This window comes from Pezoporus occidentalis, unplaced genomic scaffold (genome assembly GCF_034315485.1).
Source record: "Pezoporus occidentalis ecotype Australia unplaced genomic scaffold, CSIRO_AGI_Poc_V1 ctg454, whole genome shotgun sequence".
NCBI classification, from domain to species: domain Eukaryota; kingdom Metazoa; phylum Chordata; class Aves; order Psittaciformes; family Psittacidae; genus Pezoporus; species Pezoporus occidentalis.
In genome coordinates this window covers 90531-108811 of record NW_026915785.1, presented here as the reverse complement: position 1 = coordinate 108811, position 18281 = coordinate 90531, and the positions used below count along the sequence as shown (strand labels likewise).

Sequence of the window (18281 nt, the reverse complement as noted above, 5' to 3'; positions counted from 1 at the left end):
GTAATGGGGGGCTCTGATGGTGTCAATGGAGGGGTTATGGGGGGCTCTGAAGGTGTTAATGGAGGGGTTATGGGGGCTCTGAGGGTGTCAATGGAGGGGTTATGGGGGGCTCTGAAGGTGTCAATGGAGGGGTTATGGGGAGCTCTGAAGATGTTAATGAAGAGGTTATGGGGGGGTCTGAGGGGGTTATGGGCTGACCTGGGGGGCTATGGGGGACCCTGGGCTGTTGTGGGTGACCTGGAGGGTGGTCACTAGTGCCTCTTTGGGGTTTATGGGGGGGGCCCTGAAAGTGTCAGTGGAGGGCCATAGGGTTATGGGGCTATAGTGGGGTCCTTAAAGAGCTATGGAACAACCCCGAGGGATTATGGGGCACCCTGAGATGCTCAGTACTGCTCCTGGTGGGGGCCTATGAGGTAATTGTGGGGGTTATGGGGCAGGGGAGGTATCTGTGGGGTGCTCTGTGGGGCTGGGGGTGACCCTGACCCCCTCACTTCCCCCCCCCCCCCCAGCTCGGTGGTGGTTGGCAGCGCCCAGGGGGACGTGGCTGTCATCGACCTGCGCAAAGGTGAGGTGGGGTCACCCCATAGTGGGGAGAGGGGGTTACATTGAGGGGGATGGGTGTGGGGGGGCTGCCCCTCCCCCCACAGCTCACCCATTCTCCCCTCCCCCCAGGGCGGGTCCTGCGCTGCCTGAAGGGGGCCGCGGGGGGGGTGCGGGGGCTCCAGTGCCACCCCCAGGGGCCCCTCCTGGCCTCCTGCGGCCTCGACCGCTTCCTGCGCCTGCACCACCTGGGGGAGGGGCGCTTGTGCCACAAGGTGACCTTTGACCTCCTCTCCAAACCTCTTCTGACCCCCCTTTTACCCCCCAAATCCTCTTCTGTGACCCCCCAAATTCTCTTCTCACCCCCTTTTACCCTTCCCAACCCCCCCTTTGACACCTCCTAAACTCCCCCTAACCCCCCCCAGCTGCATTCAACCTCCCCAGCCCCTTCCAAATGGCCCCAGGACCCCTTAAACCCTCCCCAGACCCCCCCAAATCCCCCTCATTAAAGCTCCTGAGACCCCAGACACCCTCAGGAGTCCCTAAAACACCCCTAGTACTCCCTGAGAGCCCCTCAAACCCCCCCCAACCCCTGTGAGACCCCCCCCCCCCATTAATGCTGCTGCCCCCCAGGTCTACCTCAAGTCCCAGCTCACCTGCCTGCTGCTGAGCACCCAACACGACTGGGAGGTGAGACCCCCCCCACCCTGGGTTTGGGGTACCCTAAGGCTGGGGTTTTGGGGTCCCTGTCCACTGTTACACACCCCCCCCCCCTTTGCCACCCCCAGAGCGAAGAGGAGCCGTCCCCCCCGGTGGAGGTGAAGGAGGAAGAGGAGGATGCGCTGTGGGACACCATGGAAACGGTCCCCACCCCACAGAAACAGGGCAAGAAGCGGAAGATTCAGGAGGGGTGAAAGGGGGGTGGGACCACAAATTGGGGCAAAAAACTCTGATTTTGGCTCTTTTGGTCTCAAATTGGTTTTTTTTTGAGGGATAAGGGGATGCAGCATCTGTAACCCTGACCCTGAACACGACCTTTGACCCCACACCCCAACCTTTCACCTTTAGAACCCTCCTCTGTCCACTGGTCCTTCTCCCCACTTCGGGTATTTCCGGCAGCGCTCGGAAGCGTTCGGGCAGCTTCCGTCCTGCGTCGGCTCCTGTGCCCGCTCGCCCCGCCCCTCGACCGCCTCCTCCAATCATCGCCGCTCGGGCACCTTCGGCAGCGCTCGGCTCGGTTGTCGCAGCCAATCGGCTCTTTCCGTCCCGACTCGGCTCGGCTCTCCCAGCCAATCGACTCTTTCCGTGCCCACTCGGATCTCCCCGCCCTAGCCCGACTCGGGTATTTCCGGCACCGCTCGGCTGTTTCCGCCCGTCCCATACAGAACCACGCTGCACACAGCTCCGTGCTGAAGCCCTCTAATTAACCCCCCCCCAATTAACACTAATTAATGCCCTTCTCACACCCAGCGCTCACTGAGGGCCCCAAGAGCCGCTCAGCACCCCGCCAACCCCATCAAAGCACCAGTTTCCCCCTCGATACCCCCAAAGGAAAAACGAGCCCCACAAAAAGCCCCAAAGTGCTGGGAATTGGCCCCAATCCGGTGCCCGTTTACTGGTGCCACCGCTCAGGAGTTGGCGTTGGGCCCCTTCTTCTTGCCGAAGCCGGGCACGACGTTGACGAAGCGGCGGTTGTACTGCATGCGCCGCTTGGCCCGGCCCGTCTTCTTCTTCTTCTTCTCCTGCTTGGCCACCTAGGGAACAGGAGGAGGAAGGTCAGGGGGGGTCCCCAAAACAGTGGGGGGGGGGGGGTGTCCCAAAATCCATAGCGGGGGGGTCCCCAACACTCACCTTGGGGGTCTGGCCCCTCACTTTGCCAGCGCGGGCGAGGGAGCCATGGACTTTCCCTAAAGATGGGGAGGAAAATGAGGTGTTGGGGGGTGTGGGGGGGTCATTAAGTTAATGAGCACCCCGATAATTGTGACCCCCCCCCCTAAAACGTACCCCCGAGGAGGCGGGAGGAGAGGTCGAGGGTGGCCAGTTCGGGGAGGGGGCTCTGTCCCAGCACAGCGTCATCGTCTAGGGGGGTCCCACTGAAGAGCAACACTTGGTCCTCGGGGGGGACACCGGCCAGCGCTGCCACCCGCTCCTGGAGAGGGGGGGAACAAAGTGGGGGGGTTAATCACCCCCAAAATGGGGTTTATTTTTTGGGGGGGTACCCCGTGATTTGGGTAAGGGCTCACCTTGAGCTGAGCGACAGTCTCGGTGCTGGAGACCTCGACGGTGTGGAGGGCCTGGGCGCGGATGAAGAGCTGCATGGTGGCTGGGGGGGTCAAAAGGGGGGGGGGTTAGGGGTGTCCCCCCTTCCTATAAATGGGGGACCCCTGGAAAATGGGGGGGGGCCTGTAATTGCTCCCACACAGCTCCTGAATCACCCTGGAGTGCAATATGGGGGCTGGTCTGGGGTTCCCAATCATCTATGGGGGGGTTAAGGGGGTTTCTCTGCTGCCATTCCCTGCCCAAAAGGACTTTGGCACCTGGCAAAGAGCCCTGGGGACAAAGGGCTGGGACAATGAACCTGTGCTGGGCTGTCTGGAGCCCAAAGGGGCTGTGCCCCAGCCCAGCAGCACCTGAGGCCCCCCCCAAGACACCCCCTTAAGACCCCCAATAACCCCCATGGTACCCCAGTGCTCTCTAAAGCCCCTCAGCGGCTCTCCCCACACCTCAAGCCCCACTTTGATGCCCCCAACAACCCTCCAGAGCCCCCCACCTCCCCCAGGCCCCATTTACACCCCTGCAGGCTCCTTCAAGGCCTCCCTGTACCTCAGGACCCCTCCAAATCCCCCTAAGAACCTCCCAGACCGTTAACAGCACCCCTGACACCCCCCATATTCCCCCCCAAGGCCTCTACCCACACCTCAACCCCCCCAATATCTACCCCAGACCCCCACAGAGCCCCTCAGGGGCCCTCCCCTCACCTCAAGCCCCACTATGAGCTCCCCAATACCGCTCCAGACTCACCCAAAGCCTCACAGACCCTCATTTACCCCATATAACCCCCCCAGCCCCATTTAAGGCCTCTCAAAGGGTCTCCCCGCCGCTCAGCCCCCCCCAATAACCACCCCAGACCCCTCTAAAGCCCCTCAGGGGCTCTCCCCACACCCCAAACCCCACTTAAAGCCCCTCTTTAACGCCCTAAACCCGCTTCAGGCCCCCCCGACCGCGGCCTCACCTCAGCCGACGGGGAACGCGCCTCAGGAAAGGGCGTCTCTGCGCCTGCGCGGCTGCGTGCTGACGTCACGCGTGCGTGCGTGCTGACGACGGGAAGGAGGACGAAGGAGGCGTTGCCAAGATGGCGGCGATGGCGGCGTTGGGCCGGCGGCTGGTGCCGGTGCTCGGGAGGGCGGTGGGGTGCAGGAGGGTGCAGGTAGGGACGGGGTATTGAGGGGGGGTAAAGGGGAATGTGGGGAAGGGGGTTTGGGGGGAGATGAAGCGGGTACTGAGGGAAAACCGGGGGGTCCTGAGGTAAAAGAAGGGATTCTGAAGGGAAAAAGGGGGGCTCGTGAGGTAAAATAAGGGATTCTGAAGGGAAATGGGGGGGGGGGCTGAGGTAAAATAAGGGATTCTGAAGGGAAATGGGGGAGTTCTTAGGTAAAATAAGGGATTGTGAGGTAAAATGGGGGGGTCGTGAGGTAAAATAAGGGATTCTGAAGGGAAATGGGGGGGGGGTCTGAGGTAAAATAAGGGATTCTGAGGTAAAATGGGGGGGTCGTGAGGTTAAATAAGGGATTCTGAAGGGAAATGGAGGGGGGGCTGAACTAAATAAGGGATTCTGAAGGGAAAAAGGAGTGTCCTGAGGTAAAATAAGGGATTCCGAAGGGAAATGGGGGGGTCCTGAGGGGAGAATATGGGATCAGAAAGAGGTGGGGGGGCGGGATTTAGCCCCCCACAAGAACATGGGGTATCTGCTGCTGCCCCCCCCCCCCTTTTCCAGACCCCCCCCGGATCGCAGCCCCCCCCCTATGAGGAGTCCTCGGCTGACTTTGCCTTCGTGGAGCGGCTGCTGCCCCCCAGCATCGTGCCCGACCCCCCTCCGCACCCCTCCTACCCCACCCCGTCGGGGTGGAGCCCCCCAGCAGGTCAGTTACCCCCCCCCCCCCCTTTAATACCCCCCCCATTCAGGGCAAAGTGGCACCCCATGGAGGTGCTGAGCCCTAAGTAATAGCATTGGGGTGGGGGATCTACCCCTAAAGGGGGGTATTTACTGGGGAAGGGGGGGCGGGCAATTAGGGGGTATTTCCCCCCCTGAGGGGGGGGCTGTTTACCCTTTGAGAGCAATTTGGGGGGGGGGGGGTGTTGGAATTTACCAAGAGGGTATGTATACCCATGGGGGGTAGTTTAGTGGGGTATATACTCACTGGGAACAGGCTATTTAGCCGGGGGGGGGGGGGGAACAAGGCAGTTAAGTTACCCCTTAGTGGGGTATTTATCCTTGGGGTGGGCAATTTAGGGGGTTTATTGCCCCTGGAAGGGGTGTATTTATGGGGGGGGGGTGAAATAGATTTAAATGTCTTATTGAGGGGCAATTATTTACTGGGGGGGTATTTACTTGGGGGGGGGGAATAGAGGGATTTAAATGTCTTATTGAGGGGCAGTTACTTATTGGGTATGAGGGGTGATTTATGTTGGGGGGGGGCAAGTAAATTTAAATGTCATCTTATGGGGCAGTTATTTACTAGGGGGGCAGTAGGGGGTTATTCCATGGGGGGGGGTGTATTTATTGAGGGGGAGCAACAAGGGGGGTATCTCCTATTGCCTGGGGTATCTACCCCCATCAGAGGTGGGTTATTACCCCTGGGGGGGGCATTATTACCCCCATGGGTGGGTTATTACCCCTTGAGGGGGGGGAACACGCTGCATTATGGGATGTCCCCCTCCCCAGACCCCCCCCCAGCCCTGCCCTACTACATCCAGCGCTCCCGATACCACAACCTCCCGGTGTACGAGCGGGTGGTGAGCGGCAACCGGCGCCTCACCGACCTGCAGCACGTGGACGGGGACCTCTGGGTGAGGCCTTGGGGATGCGGGGGGGGGGGTGTTTGAAGTTTTGGGGGGCTAAACCCCCCCTTTTTTTGTGTTCCCCCCCCCCCCCCAGGCGCTGGAGCGGGAGGTGCGGGAGCTGCTGCAGTCACTGGGGGTGGCGGAGCCGGAGGTGCAGGTGAATGAGGTCACGGGCAGGCTCCGGATCAGGGGGCACTGGGGTGCGGAGCTGCGGCGCTGGCTGCTGCAGAAGGGCTTCTAGCACCCCGAGACAGCCCATAATAACCCAGAGACAGCCCATAATAAACCAGAGCACCCCAACCCAGCCTAAAATGCATCTTGAATGCTGAAAGACACCCCAGAACATCCCCCAGAACACCCTGAAACACAGCACGAAGTACCCCAGAGCACCAGAAAATACACCTCAAAACACATCCTGGTACTCCAAAATATCCTGAAGTACACCCTGAATCCTGAAATACACCCCAGAATACCCCAGAGACACCCCATGATACACCATAACACCCCCACATAAACCCTGAAACACACCTTGAACCCTGAAATACACCCCAAAATACCCCAGATACACCCCATGATACACCATAACACCCCCACATACACCCTGAAACACACCTTGAACCCTGAAATACACCCCAAAATACCCCAGATACGCCCCATGATACACAGAACACCCCCACATACACCCTGAAACACATCTTGAACCCTGAAGTACACCCCAAAATACACCAAACCATGAAATACACCCCAAAACACACCTTGAAACCTGAAATACACCCCAAAATACTCCAAGTATACCCCATGATACACCCCAAAACACACCTTAAACCCTGAAATATACCCCAGATACACCCCATGATGCACCCTAAAACGAACCTTGAACCCTGAAATACACCCCAAAATACCCCCGATACACCCTGAAACACACTTTGAACCCTGAAATGCACCCCAAAATACCAGATACACCCCATGATACGCCAGAACACCCCCACATACACCCCAAAACACATCTTGAACCCTGAAATACACCCCAAAATGGGACTGAAGTTCTTCACACAGAGTGGGGAACCCCAAACTAAGCTATTTGTGCATTGGGATGGGTCCCCCCAAAACTGGGGTTCAAAGCCATTTGTGACCCCGAACCGCACCGGGGATCCCAAAACACCCTTGTGACCCCCCCAAAGTAAAGTATGGGGGGCTCCTGCTGGTGGTGCCACTTCATTTATTTACACTTCCCCCCCCAAAATTAGGGGGGGACCCCAAAAATGTACAGAAAAGGGGGGTTGGGAGGGTACAAAAGGGGGGTGGGGGTGATGTTCGGGGGGGCTGCGCTCCGGTTCAGGTCTGGGGGTAGTACTGGTTGTAGTTCCATGGGGACTGGTAGCTGTAGGAGCCGTATCCTTGCTGGGGGGGAAAAATGGGGGGTCATCAGCATCACTGGGACCCCCAAATCGATCCCCCCCCCCATCCTGGCCCCCCCAAACTGACCTGGTACCAGTAGCTGTAGGAGGGGCTGGAGGTGTTGTCCCCCCCCATAGAAGAGAACCCGACCGGGCCTCCCCCCATGCCGGAGCCATCGTCGGGCCGGAGCCGCTTGTCCTCGGGCTCCTCCGAGCTGGCCAAGGGCAGAAATGGGGGAGAAAAGGGAGAAGTTAGGGGGAAAATGGGGAGAAAAGGACAAGTTTGGGATCACAGAGGAGAAATTTGGGGCTAAAAAGGGAAAAATCTGGGATAAAAGGGGAAGAAAAATGGGGATCAAAGGGCAGAAATTGGGGATAAAAAGAGAAAACTCAGGGATGAAAAGACAAGTTTGGGATGAAAGGGGAAAATCTGGGGATAAAAGGGGAGAAATCAGGGATAGAAGGGAAAAAATGGGGAAAAAAGGGCAGAAATCCAGGATAAAGAGCAGAATTTGGGGATAAAAGGGGAAGAATTTGGGGATGAAAAGCAGAAATCAGATAAAAAGGGAAAAACTGAGGTAAAAGGAAAAAAATGGGGATATAAAAATATGTGGTAGAAGAGCAGAAATGGGGGATAAAGGGAAAAATAGAGCTAAAAGGACAAGTTTGGGAGAAAAGGGTTGAAATCCGGGAATAAAAAGGAAGAAGTCAGGGATAAAGAGCAGAATTCGCGCATAAAAGGGGAAAATGGGCATGAAAGGGGGAAAATGGGCATGAAAGGGGGAAAATGGGCATAAAAGGACAGATCTGGAATTAAAAGGGATAATAGAAGGGACAATTTGGGATAAAGAGGGTAAACATGGGGATAAGGGGAACAATTTGGGATAAAAGAGCAGAAATCAGGGATATAGAGACGGGAATGGGGGATAAAGGAAAGTGGGGACAGAAAGGGGAGAAATTGGGATGAAACAGAGAAACTGAGGGATGAGGGGATGGGAATGGGTGGAAGTGGGGTGGGAACACAATGGGGGGGGGTGTGCAAGGGGCCCCCCCATTCTCTCACCCATTCTCGGGGGCCCTCTTGCGTGCCGCGTGCTGCTTGAGGATCTTCTGGTGCTCATCGTAGGCCGTGAGGAGGCTGTGGGGGACAACAACAGCTCAAAAAGGGGGGACGGGGACAGGGACCCTTTTCGGGGTGTCCCTATCCCCCCCCCCACCCCAAGCCTGACCTATGGATGCTGGAGCCGAAGTCCTCGAGGAACTCGACGCGGCGCTGGGAGAAGATGAGCTTGGCCTCGTCGGGGAGGGGGCTGCGCAGCGCCCGCTCGAAGCATCGCATGGTGTTGCCTTCGTTCTGCCCCACATCGGCCCCAAACTCCATCTCCAGGAGGTTGGCGTGGAGCCGAGCGTTGTCCTGCCCCACAGCACCGCGGCGGTCACGGGGGGGGGCATCAAGAGGGGGTTTGGGGGGGGGGGGCAAGTGGGGTTTGGGGGACCCCAAGTGGGGTTTGTGGGGTGACTGAAGTGAGGTTTGGGGGACCCCAAGTGGGACTTGGGGAGCCTTAAGTGGGGCTTGTGGGACCCCAAGTGGGGTTTGGGGTCTCCAGTGGGGCTTGGGGAGCCCCAAGAAGGGGTTTGGGGACCCTTAAGTGGGGTTTTGGGTGCCCCAAGTGGGGCTTGGGGAGCCCCAAGTATGGTTTGTGGGACCCCAAGTGGGGTTTGGGGGCTCCAGTGGAGTCTGGGGAGCATTAAATGGGATTTGGGGGACCCCAAGTGGTGTTTCAGGAGCCCCAGATGGAGTTTTGGGGTGCCTCAAGTGGGGGTTGGGGTCTCCAGTGAGGTTTGGGGAGCCCAAGTGGGGTTTCAGGAGCCCCAAATGGGGTTTTGGGTGCCCCAAGCGGGGTTTGGGGGGACCCCCAGTGGGGTTTGGGGAGCCCATGTTCAAAGGGCCCCAAAACCCCACTCCACAACCCCAGAAGCAAAGTTTGGAGACCCATCAAATCCCCCGAAACCCACACTAACCCCCCCCCCAAACCCTCATTAAGACTCCCTAAACCCTAAAGAAAACCCTCCCAAACCCCCTAAACCCTCATTAAAACCCATCCAAAGCCCTCTAAACCCCCACTAAAGCCCCCTAAACCCTCATTAAAACCTATCTAACCCCCTCTCAACCCCCCTAAACCCCCATTAACCCCCAAACCCTCATTAAAACCCTTCCAAACCCCCATTAACCCCCACTAAAGCCCACTAAACCCCCCAAACCCTCATTAAAACCCTTCCAAAGCCCCTAAAACCCTACTAAATCCCCCTAAACCCTCATTAAAACCCATCCAAAGCCCCCTAAACCCCCACTAAAGCCCCCTAAACCCTCATTAAAACCTATCTAACCCCCTCTCAACCCCCCTAAACCCCCATTAACCCCCAAACCCTCATTAAAACCCTTCCAAACCCCCTAAAACCCTACTAAATCCCCCTAAACCCTCATTAAAACCCATCCAAAGCCCCCTAAACCCCCACTAAATCCCCCTAAATCCTCATTAAAACCCTTCCAAACCCCCTAACCCCCCTAAACCCCCACTAAATCCCCCTAAACCCTCATTAAAACCCTTCCAAAGCCCCCTAAACCCCACTAAATCCCCCTCAACCCTCATTAAAACCCTTCCAAACCCCCTAAAACCCTACTAAATCCCCCAAACCCTCATTAAAACCCATCCAAAGCCCCCTAAACCCCCACTAAACCCACTAAACCTCCACTAAAGCCCCCTAAACTCCCATTAAAACCCATACACCCCCCTAAACCCCCACTAAACCCCCCTAAACCCCCACTAAACCCCCCTAAACCCCCATTAAAACCCTTCCAAACCCCCTACCTAGCCTAAAGCCACCTAAACCCCCACTAAAGCCCCCTAAACCCTCATTAAAACCCATCCAAACCCCTCCCAACCCCCCTAAACCCCCATTAAAACCCTTCCAAACCCCCTACCTCCCCTAAAGCCACCTAAATCCCCACTAAACCCCCCTAAACCCTCATTAAAACCCTTCCAAGCCCCCTAAACCCCCACTAAATCCCCCTAAACCCCCATTAAAACCCATCCAAAGCCCCCTAAACCCCCACTAAATCCCCCTAAACCCCCATTAAAACCCATCCAAAGCCCCCTAAACCCCCACTAAGGACCCCTAAACCCTCATTAAAACCCATCTAACCCCCTCCCAATCCCCCTAAACCCCCATTAACCCCCCAAACCCTCATTAAAACCCTTCCACCCCCCCTAAAACTCCACTAAACCCCCCTAAACCCTCATTAAAACCCTTCCAAAGCCCCTAACCCCCCCTAAACCCCTATTAAACCCATCCAAACTCCCCTAAACCCCCACTAAATCCCCCTAAACCCCCATTCAAACCAATCCACCCCCCCCATACCCCCATTTACCCCCCACCCCCTCAAAAAAAAACCCCTTCCCATCTCCCCGAGTCCCTCACCGGCTCCTTCTCCAGCGCCTCCACCAGCACCCTGCGGGCCTTGGCCAGGTTCTGCTGCACCTTGCAGGCCTGGCGCGCCAGTTTGACGGCGTAGAAGGAAGCGAGGGGCAGCCCGGCGTTGGCTTCCATGGCCTCGGTGAGCAGGGCCTCGGCGCGCTCCAGCTGCCCGTGCCGCCGCTCCAGGCTCACGCGCCGCAGCCGCACCATGGCCAGGCCCGGCACCGTCTCCTCGAAGCAGCGCAGGATGCGCCGAGCTTCCTCCACGTTCCCTGCGGGGGGAATGATGGGGGGAGAGGGGAGGCGCCGGGATGGAGGTGGATGGATGGGGGGGGGTATCGTAGACACCCCATATGGAGCGTTTTGGGGGGAAATGTGGCATTTCAGACTGAAAAATGGAGTCTTTTGGGATGAAATAAGGCATTTCAGAACGAAAAACGGAGTCTTCTGGGTTGAAATATGGGATTTCAGACTGAAAAATGGAGTCTTTTGGGTTGAAATATGGGATTTCAGACTGAAAAATGGAGTCTTTTGGGTTGAAATATGGCATTTCAGACTGAAAAATGGAGTCTTTTGGGTTGAAATATGGCATTTCAGACTGAAAAATGGAGTCTTTTGGGTTGAAATATGGCATTTCAGACTGAAAAATGGAGTCTTTTGGGTTGAAATATGGGATTTCAGACCGAAAAACGGAGTCTTTTGGGTTGAAATATGGGATTTCAGACCGAAAAACGGAGTCTTTTCGGTTGAAATACAGCATTTCAGACCCTAAATGGAACATTTGGGGGTGAAATGTGGCATTTCAAACCCTAAATGGAGTGTTTTGGGGTGAAATGTGGCATTTCAGACTGAAAAACAGAGTCTTTTGGGATGAAATACGGCATTTCAGAACGAAAAACGGAGTCTTTTGGGTTGAAATACGGCATTTCAGACCCTAAATGGAACATTTTGGGGTGAAACGTGGCATTTCAAACCCTAAATGGAGTGTTTTGGGGTGAAATGTGGCATTTCAGACCGAAAAACGGAGTCTTTTCGGTTGAAATACAGCATTTCAGACCCTAAATGGAACATTTGGGGGTGAAATGTGGCATTTCAAACCCTAAATGGAGTGTTTTGGGGTGAAATGTGGCATTTCAGACTGAAAAACAGAGTCTTTTGGGATGAAATACGGCATTTCAGAACGAAAAACGGAGTCTTTTGGGTTGAAATACGGCATTTCAGACCCTAAATGGAACATTTTGGGGTGAAACGTGGCATTTCAAACCCTAAATGGAGTGTTTTGGGGTGAAATGTGGCATTTCAGACTGAAAAACGGAGTCTTTTGGGATGAAATACGGCATTTCAGAACGAAAAACGGAGTCTTCTGGGTTGAAATATGGGATTTCAGACTGAAAAATGGAGTCTTTTGGGTTGAAATATGGCATTTCAGACCGAAAAATGGAGTCTTTTGGGTTGAAATATGGCATTTCAGACCGAAAAACGGAGTCTTTTGGGATGAAATACGGCATTTCAGACTGAAAAATGGAGTCTTCTGGGTTGAAATATGAGATTTCAGACCCAAAAACGGAGTCTTTTCGGTTGAAATACGGCATTTCAGACCCTAAATGGAACATTTGGGGGTGAAATGTGGCATTTCAAACCCTAAATGGAGCGTTTTGGGGTGAATATACAGCATTTCAGACTGAAAACTGGAGTCTTTTGGGTTGAAATATGGCATTTCCATCTGAAAACAGTGTTTTTTGGGGGGGAATATAACATTTCAGATCAAAAAAAGGAGGATTTTGGGGAAAAATGTGGCATTTCAGACCCTAAACCGAACATTTTGGGGTGAAATGTGGCATTTCAGACCGAAAACCACAATCTTTTGGGATGAAATATGGCATTTCAATCTGAAAACAGTGTTTTGGGGGTGAAATATAACATTTCAGACCCGAAAAAAAGGAGCATTTTGGGGTGAAATGTGGCATTTTAGACCCCCAAATCAAGCATTTTAGGGTGAAATAGGTCTCCTCTGTCCCAAAACCCCTCTGTTTTGGGATAAAATATCTCATACCCAAAAAAGGAGCAATTTGGGGTGAAATGTGGCATTTCAGCTTGAAAATGAACCAGGTTAGGGTGAAACGTCATCTCAGCCCCCCAAAAAAGGAGTGATTTGGGGTGAAATGTGACATTTCAGCCCCAAATCCAAGTCTTTTGTGCTGCTATCCATCATCCCAACTCCCAAAAAGGAGAGTTTTGGGGTGAAATGGGGCATTTGAGGGTGAAATTGAACATTTCAACCCCCCCAAAAAGCAGCAATTTGGGATAAAATTTTATTTAAGCCCCAAGTCCATCTTTTGTGCTGTTATCCATCACCTCAACCCCTAAAAAGGAGCGTTTTGGGGTGAAACGGGGCATTTCAGTCTGAAAATGGAGCGACTTTGGGCAAAACACACCCTCTCCGCCCCAAAACAGAGCGTTGAGGAAGGGAACGTGGTGGTTTTGCTTCAAACTGAGGTGGTTTGGGTCCCTTTCAGGGCTCCCCTACCTTGTTTCTCCTCAAAGGCAGCCCACAGGAGGTGGATGTTGGGCTTCCTGGGCAGGTGATAGCCACAGGCCCGCTGGAAGACGCTCCGGGCTCCCGTCACCGTGTGGTTTTCCAGGTATTTGGTGTACTGCAGGGAATAAAGAAGTGGACCCAAGAAGAGGGGCAAGGATTTTGGGGGGGGAACACGGACACGGCCAGAGAGACGGACGCGTGAGCATCCCCCCGCATGGGATGCGCTCAATCGGGTGGGGGGCACTCACGTTAAGGCCCCTCTGCTCCGACATTCCTGCGGGCTCTTAGGCAGGGGGGGAAGGTGCCGCGGGCGGGGGGGGAAGCAGCAGCGGGAGTTAAACAAACGGGTGTTAGAAAAAACGGCGTTTCCAGGAGGAAAAAGAGAGTTAAAACCGTTCATTTTTTAAGGGGGGGGGGGAAGGGGGGAGGGGGGGGGAACACCCTCAGATGACCCCGATGGGGGTTGGGGGTTTGGGTTTTCCTGCTTTAAAGAGGGATTTGAGGAGGTGGAAGGAGGGCAAACGGGCTGGGAAGGTGGGAATGGGCTCACCTTGATCCAGAACTCCTCGTAGAGGGCGCAGGCGATGACGCAGCGCTCGAAGAGGACGATGGTGCGCTCGTGGGAGCCCGCTGCCATCTCGTAATCCAGGTAATCCCGCCAGTTCCGCAGCTGGGCCCTCTCCAAGGGCTTCACGTGGAAATAGGGACGCTTGATCTGGGAACAGGGATGAGGATTGGGATGGAGATGGGATTCCGAAGGGGTTTTAAGGGGATAACGGGGCGAATGCGCCTACCCCGTCCTCGAAATTCCAGCGTTTGCTGACTTCCGCCTCGTTCTGAGCGTAGATTTGCTGCCGCATGGAAATCACCAGCTCCCGGATCTTTTCCTGGTCTAGATCGTCCTGGGAATGAAGTGGGATGTGGGTGGGATCCCCCCAACAACAAACACACACACCCCCCCCACCCCACCCCAAGGACCCTATTGGGATCCCCGCTTTGGTGCCTACCTGAGCGTTCGCTGCCGCTGCCCCTTTCCCCTCCACACCAGGTGGTAAATCCTCTCCCGGCGGCGCTTCCGTCCCTTCCGGCTCCGGAGGCTTCGGCACGGGATCGGTGGCCAGCTTGGATTGGACCCAGAGGAGCTCCTCTGGGGATAGGATGTCCTTGGGGGGGTTGTGGAGAACGTGTTCCTTGAACCTGTAACGGGACAGAGGGGGAATAATGATGGCGGGGGGAGGGCACCCCAAAACCAGCAAGGATTTGGTGGTGGGAGTGAGGGAATTCCCAGCAGGAAGCCATGGGATATTCCATAGGGATATTTTAGTGCTGGAGTCCGGGCTCACGTACTTCTCCCAGTGATGGTTGTAGAGCTGGGTTGGCATGGAGAGGACACGGTCGTAGATCCCAGTGACGGCACGAAGGTCTCCTTGTTCCCGTTCCCATTCCACGTAGAGTTCCCAGAGTTTATCCGAGCGGAAATCCATCCCGGCTGCTGCCACCGCTGCCTCGAAGACGCTGACGGGGAAGAGATGAGGATGAGGATGGGGATGAGGACCAGCCACTGCTGGAGCCACCACTGGCTTCTCCTGATGCTCACCCACGGATCTTCTGGATGGATTCGGGACGGTTCATATCCAGGGTGGATTGGAGGTAGGAGATGTAGTGGATCCATAGGTCCATGCTGAGGGGGATGGACTGAAGACCCCTCTCAAACACCTGATGGAAATAGTGGGGGGGACAACAGACACCCAATGTTACCCCCATGGGTTCAGGGACCTGGCCCCATGGACCAAATTGGGGGGAAACACCCCAAAAATGCACCAGCGGGGCTGGAATTGGGGAGTTTCCAATTCCAGATGGAATTGGAGCTGGAATTTCCAGCCCCAAAAGGGAGTGGAAATGCTGGTTTGGTGGGAAAAGTGGGGCGGAGAGGACCCAAAACACCCCATATTCCCCCCCCCAAACACCCCAGGAACCCCCCAGACACCCAAGGGACACCCTAAACACCCCATGCCCCACCCCAGAATCCCATGGGATACCATGAGGACCCCTGAAATACCCATGGGAGCCATGAAACACCCATGAGACCCGCCTCAAACACCTCTGGGCACCCCTCCATATTGCCACTGGGCCCCCTTGAACACCCCAGGGACCCTCAGTAATACCCTGGAGGCCCCTCCAATACACCCCAAAAACCCCTCGAAACCATCCTGGGGACCCCCCAAAACACCCCAGGGACACCTTGCATCCCCTGGGGACCCCCAAACCCCCCCTTTTACCCCCCCAACAAGGGGACAATGGGGTTTGACCCCCCCCCTCAGCACCTCCTCGGTCTCGCGGGCGCACTCGAAGCGCCGCTCCATGTCCGCGTACTTCTTCCAGTAGCCGTAGCAATAGGGATAATGGGAAAAGAAGGCATCGAAGGCTTTGCGGGCAGCCAGGAGGTGGTTCTGGGGGGAAAACACCGGGATTTGGGACAATCAAACCAGGGATGAGCAGCTGGAGCTGCTCCGAGTTTGGGATTAGGAATGGCACCGCAGGAATCGCCTCCGGAGTGAAGGATGCCGGGGGTTTGGGATGCGATTTAATAGGGGTTTGGATGAAGCTGATGGCTTGAAAGGGGTTTAAATGAAGGATTTAATGATGCTGGGGGTTAAAGTGAGGTTTAAGGAAGGGTGGAACAAGGGTGGTGGCTTAAATTGGGATTTAAGGGATGTTTTAATGGGGTTGGAGGCTCAGGGTGAGGTTTGTAGCAGGGTCATTGGCTCAGGACTGGTTTTGATGGGGGTGGTGGCTTAAAAAGGGTTTTAATGAAGCTTTCAACAGGGTTGGAGGCTCAAAATGAGACTTAGGGGAGGTTTCACAGGCCCCAATACCTGGGGCAGGCTCTAATGAGGGTTTTAAAGGAGATGGGGGAGTCAAGGGGAGCTTTAACAGAGGCTTTAACTCAATTGTAGCCTCAGGATGAGCTTTAGTGAGCGTTTCAAGGGGGTTATAAGATAAGGTAGAGTTTTAACCCAGGTTTAAAGGGGCTGGAGACTTGAAGGGAGCTGTAACCAAGGTTTGAAGGGGGGGTGGGGGGGATTTAAGGTGGGGTTTAAAGGAGTGGGGGGGGTTAAGATAGGTTTGAATGGGGGCAAGGGGATTTAAAGTGGGTTTGAATGGGGAGGAAGGGTTTAAGATGGGTTCTAACGGGGTGGGGGGGATTTAAAGGGGGTTTTAATGGGGTTGGAGATATTTAAAGTGGGTTCTAATGGGGTGGGGGGGATTTAAGGAGGGTTTTAACAGCGCGGGGGGGGGGATTAAGGTGGGTTATAATGGGGTGGAGAGGATTTAAACTGGGTTTTAACAGGTAAGGATTTAAGATGGGTTCTAACAGGGGGATTTAAGGTGGATTGTAACAGGGTGAGTATTAATGGGGGGACTTAATGTGGGTTCTAATGAGGTGGGGGGGTTTAAGGGTGTTTGAACAGGGTTTGGGGGTTTAAGGTGGGTTCTAATGGGGTGGGGAGAGTTAATGTGGGTTCTAACAGGGTGGGGGGGTATTTAAGGTGAGTTCTAATGGTGTGGGGGTGATTAAAGTGGGTTTTAACAAGGTGGAGGGAACTTAAGGTGGACATTAATGGGGGGGACAAGCTGGGTTCTAACGGGGTGGGGCGGATTTAAGGTGGGTTCTAAGGGGGTGGGGGGGGTAAAGTGGGTTCTAACAGGGTGGGGGGGGTTAAGGTGGGTTCTAACGGGGTGGGGGGGGTTAAGGTGGGTTCTAACGGGGTGGGGGGGTTAAGGTGGGTTCTAACGGGGTGGGTGGGGTAAGGTGGGTTCTAACGGGGTACTGGGGGGGGGCGAAGCTGGGCTCCTCACCTCCTGCTCCACAAACTGCAGCAGCTCGGTCCAGGCTGTGAAGTCGTGGGGGTTGCTCTGCGCCGCCAGCCAGAACTTCTCAAAGTCCATGGGGTAGGTGGGGGGGGGCTCCTCAGCTGGCACCGGGGGGGGCTCCTGGGGGGGCTCCACAGCTGGGGGGGGCTCCTGGGGCTCTGGCGGGGCGGTGGCTCCATTGCAGCTCGGCAGGGGGGGGGCTTGAGGGGGGGCAGCGGCATCGCTCGGCTCCTCTGGGGGGGGGTTGGGGGCCGGGGGGGGCAGCTCTGGGGCTGGGGGGGGGGGCACATGGGGACACCTCAGTTAAGGAAAGGGTGCCCCCAAAAACCAGACTGGGGTCCCCTGTGAGCACTCCCCAGCCCCTGGCTCTGCCCCATCCCCCTTTGTGGCCCCCATCCCCAACCCACCCCTTTCATTGCCACTCTCAGGCCCCCCAGGAGCCCCCACGAGTTCCTTCTGTCCTCAGGCTCCTCCATACATCCCCACAGAACCCCCCCCGGTCCCCTCAGGACCCCCAGTTTACCTCCTCCCACCCCGATCCCTTCAGGACCCCCAATTTACCCCAATAACCCCCTCCCAATCCCCTCAGGACCCAAATTTACCTCACACCCCCTCCCAATGCCCTCAGGACCCCCAATTTACCTCAAACCCCCCCCCCAAATCCCCTCAGGACCCCCAATTTACCTCAACCGCCCCCCCAATCCCCTCAGGACCCCCAATTTACCTCACACCCCCCCCCAGTCCCCTCAGGACCCCCAATTTACCTCACCCCCCCCCCCCCAAATCCCCTCAGAACCCACGATTTACCTCACCCCCCCCCAAATCCCCTCAGAACCCACGATTTACCTCAATAACCCCGTCCCAATCCCCTCAGGACCCCCAATTTACCTCACACAGCCCCCCACGCCCCTCAGGCCCCATGATTTACCTCAATAACCCCCCCCCCCCAACCTCCTCAAGACTCCCGATTTACCTCACCCCCCCTCCTCAATCCCCTCAGAACCCCCCCGAGCCTCACCTCACCCCTCCCCCAATGCCCCCCCGCCCCCCGCTCACCGGGGGCTCCGGTAGCTCCGTCCCCGCCGTCCCCCAGCGCTCCCTCGGTGCCGCCACGACCGGGGCTGGCCGGAGCCTCCGGCCCCTCCGCCGCCATCTTGTCCCGCCGCCTCAGGAGCGCGCGTGCGCGGATGACGCCACCAGTGAGGCGGGAAGAAAGGTCCTTGAAGGCATGAAGAGCCCGCGGCGCCCCCTGCTGGACGGGAGGTCCCGTTGCACAACCATCATGGAATCATGGAATGCTGCGGATGGGAAAGGAGCTTTCGAGCTCATCCAGACCCAAAGGGCAGGGATCCAGCTCCAAGCCCCGTCCAACCTGGCCCAGGGATGCGGCA

At 56.1% G+C, this 18281-nt stretch overlaps 4 protein-coding genes across 5 annotated transcripts; 2 read left to right on the top strand and 2 right to left on the bottom strand.

Moving 5' to 3' along the window:
• Positions 1–437: 437 nt before the first annotated feature.
• Positions 438–1500, top strand: WDR74 (WD repeat domain 74; the record flags this gene model as incomplete). The annotated part of the gene is made up of 4 exons (XM_062635461.1): positions 438–565; positions 673–815; positions 1174–1230; positions 1329–1500. Coding segments are annotated over 4 exons (454 nt in total), but the record flags the coding sequence as incomplete, so codon positions are not given.
• Positions 1501–2121: 621 nt separating this feature from the next.
• FAU (FAU ubiquitin like and ribosomal protein S30 fusion) lies at positions 2122–3887 on the bottom strand. Of its 2 annotated transcripts, none has more exons than XM_062635476.1 (5): positions 3762–3887; positions 2784–2863; positions 2545–2689; positions 2392–2447; positions 2122–2294 (listed from the first exon to the last, which is right to left on the bottom strand). In XM_062635476.1, the coding sequence occupies exons 2-5, from the start codon at positions 2856–2858 to the stop codon at positions 2169–2171; spliced, it is 402 nt and encodes a 133-aa protein (XP_062491460.1). In that variant the 5' UTR covers positions 2859–2863; positions 3762–3887; the 3' UTR covers positions 2122–2168. The 2 variants fall into 2 exon arrangements, with proteins under 2 accessions (XP_062491460.1, XP_062491461.1); XM_062635477.1 differs by having other exon boundaries at positions 3773–3782.
• Positions 3828–5901, top strand: MRPL49 (mitochondrial ribosomal protein L49). The gene is made up of 4 exons (XM_062635475.1): positions 3828–3967; positions 4535–4679; positions 5483–5607; positions 5696–5901. Exons 1-4 carry the CDS (start codon positions 3893–3895, stop codon positions 5840–5842), a joined length of 492 nt encoding a protein of 163 aa, XP_062491459.1. The 5' UTR covers positions 3828–3892; the 3' UTR covers positions 5843–5901.
• A 902-nt stretch (positions 5902–6803) lies between these two features.
• Positions 6804–18072, bottom strand: LOC134172401 (pre-mRNA-processing factor 39-like). Its single transcript, XM_062635474.1, has 14 exons — positions 17947–18072; positions 16876–17162; positions 15339–15464; positions 14612–14730; positions 14362–14529; positions 14022–14211; positions 13809–13916; positions 13565–13729; positions 13003–13129; positions 10479–10747; positions 8228–8412; positions 8062–8136; positions 7087–7213; positions 6804–7002 (listed from the first exon to the last, which is right to left on the bottom strand). Exons 1-14 carry the CDS (start codon positions 18041–18043, stop codon positions 6937–6939), a joined length of 2109 nt encoding a protein of 702 aa, XP_062491458.1. The 5' UTR covers positions 18044–18072; the 3' UTR covers positions 6804–6936.
• Positions 18073–18281: the final 209 nt, after the last annotated feature.

Excerpts from the sequence above, each read along its gene's own strand:
- LOC134172401 (XM_062635474.1), bottom strand. The coding sequence starts at position 18,043 with ATGGCGGCGGAGGGGCCGGAGGCTCCGGCCAGCCCCGGTCGTGGCGGC. Across the intron at positions 13,730-13,808 it reads GCTGGAATTTCGAGGACGGG|ATCAAGCGTCCCTATTTCCA; the intron begins GTAGGCGCATTC and ends CCCTGTTCCCAG. Across the intron at positions 8,137-8,227 it reads TTCGGCTCCAGCATCCATAG|CCTCCTCACGGCCTACGATG; the intron begins GTCAGGCTTGGG and ends TGTCCCCCACAG.
- MRPL49 (XM_062635475.1), top strand. The coding sequence starts at position 3,893 with ATGGCGGCGATGGCGGCGTTGGGCCGGCGGCTGGTGCCGGTGCTCGGG. Across the intron at positions 3,968-4,534 it reads TGGGGTGCAGGAGGGTGCAG|ACCCCCCCCGGATCGCAGCC; the intron begins GTAGGGACGGGG and ends CCCCTTTTCCAG. Across the intron at positions 5,608-5,695 it reads ACGTGGACGGGGACCTCTGG|GCGCTGGAGCGGGAGGTGCG; the intron begins GTGAGGCCTTGG and ends CCCCCCCCCCAG.
- FAU (XM_062635476.1), bottom strand. The coding sequence starts at position 2,858 with ATGCAGCTCTTCATCCGCGCCCAGGCCCTCCACACCGTCGAGGTCTCC. Across the intron at positions 2,448-2,544 it reads CTCCTCCCGCCTCCTCGGGG|GGAAAGTCCATGGCTCCCTC; the intron begins GTACGTTTTAGG and ends CCCCATCTTTAG. Across the intron at positions 2,295-2,391 it reads TGAGGGGCCAGACCCCCAAG|GTGGCCAAGCAGGAGAAGAA; the intron begins GTGAGTGTTGGG and ends CCTGTTCCCTAG.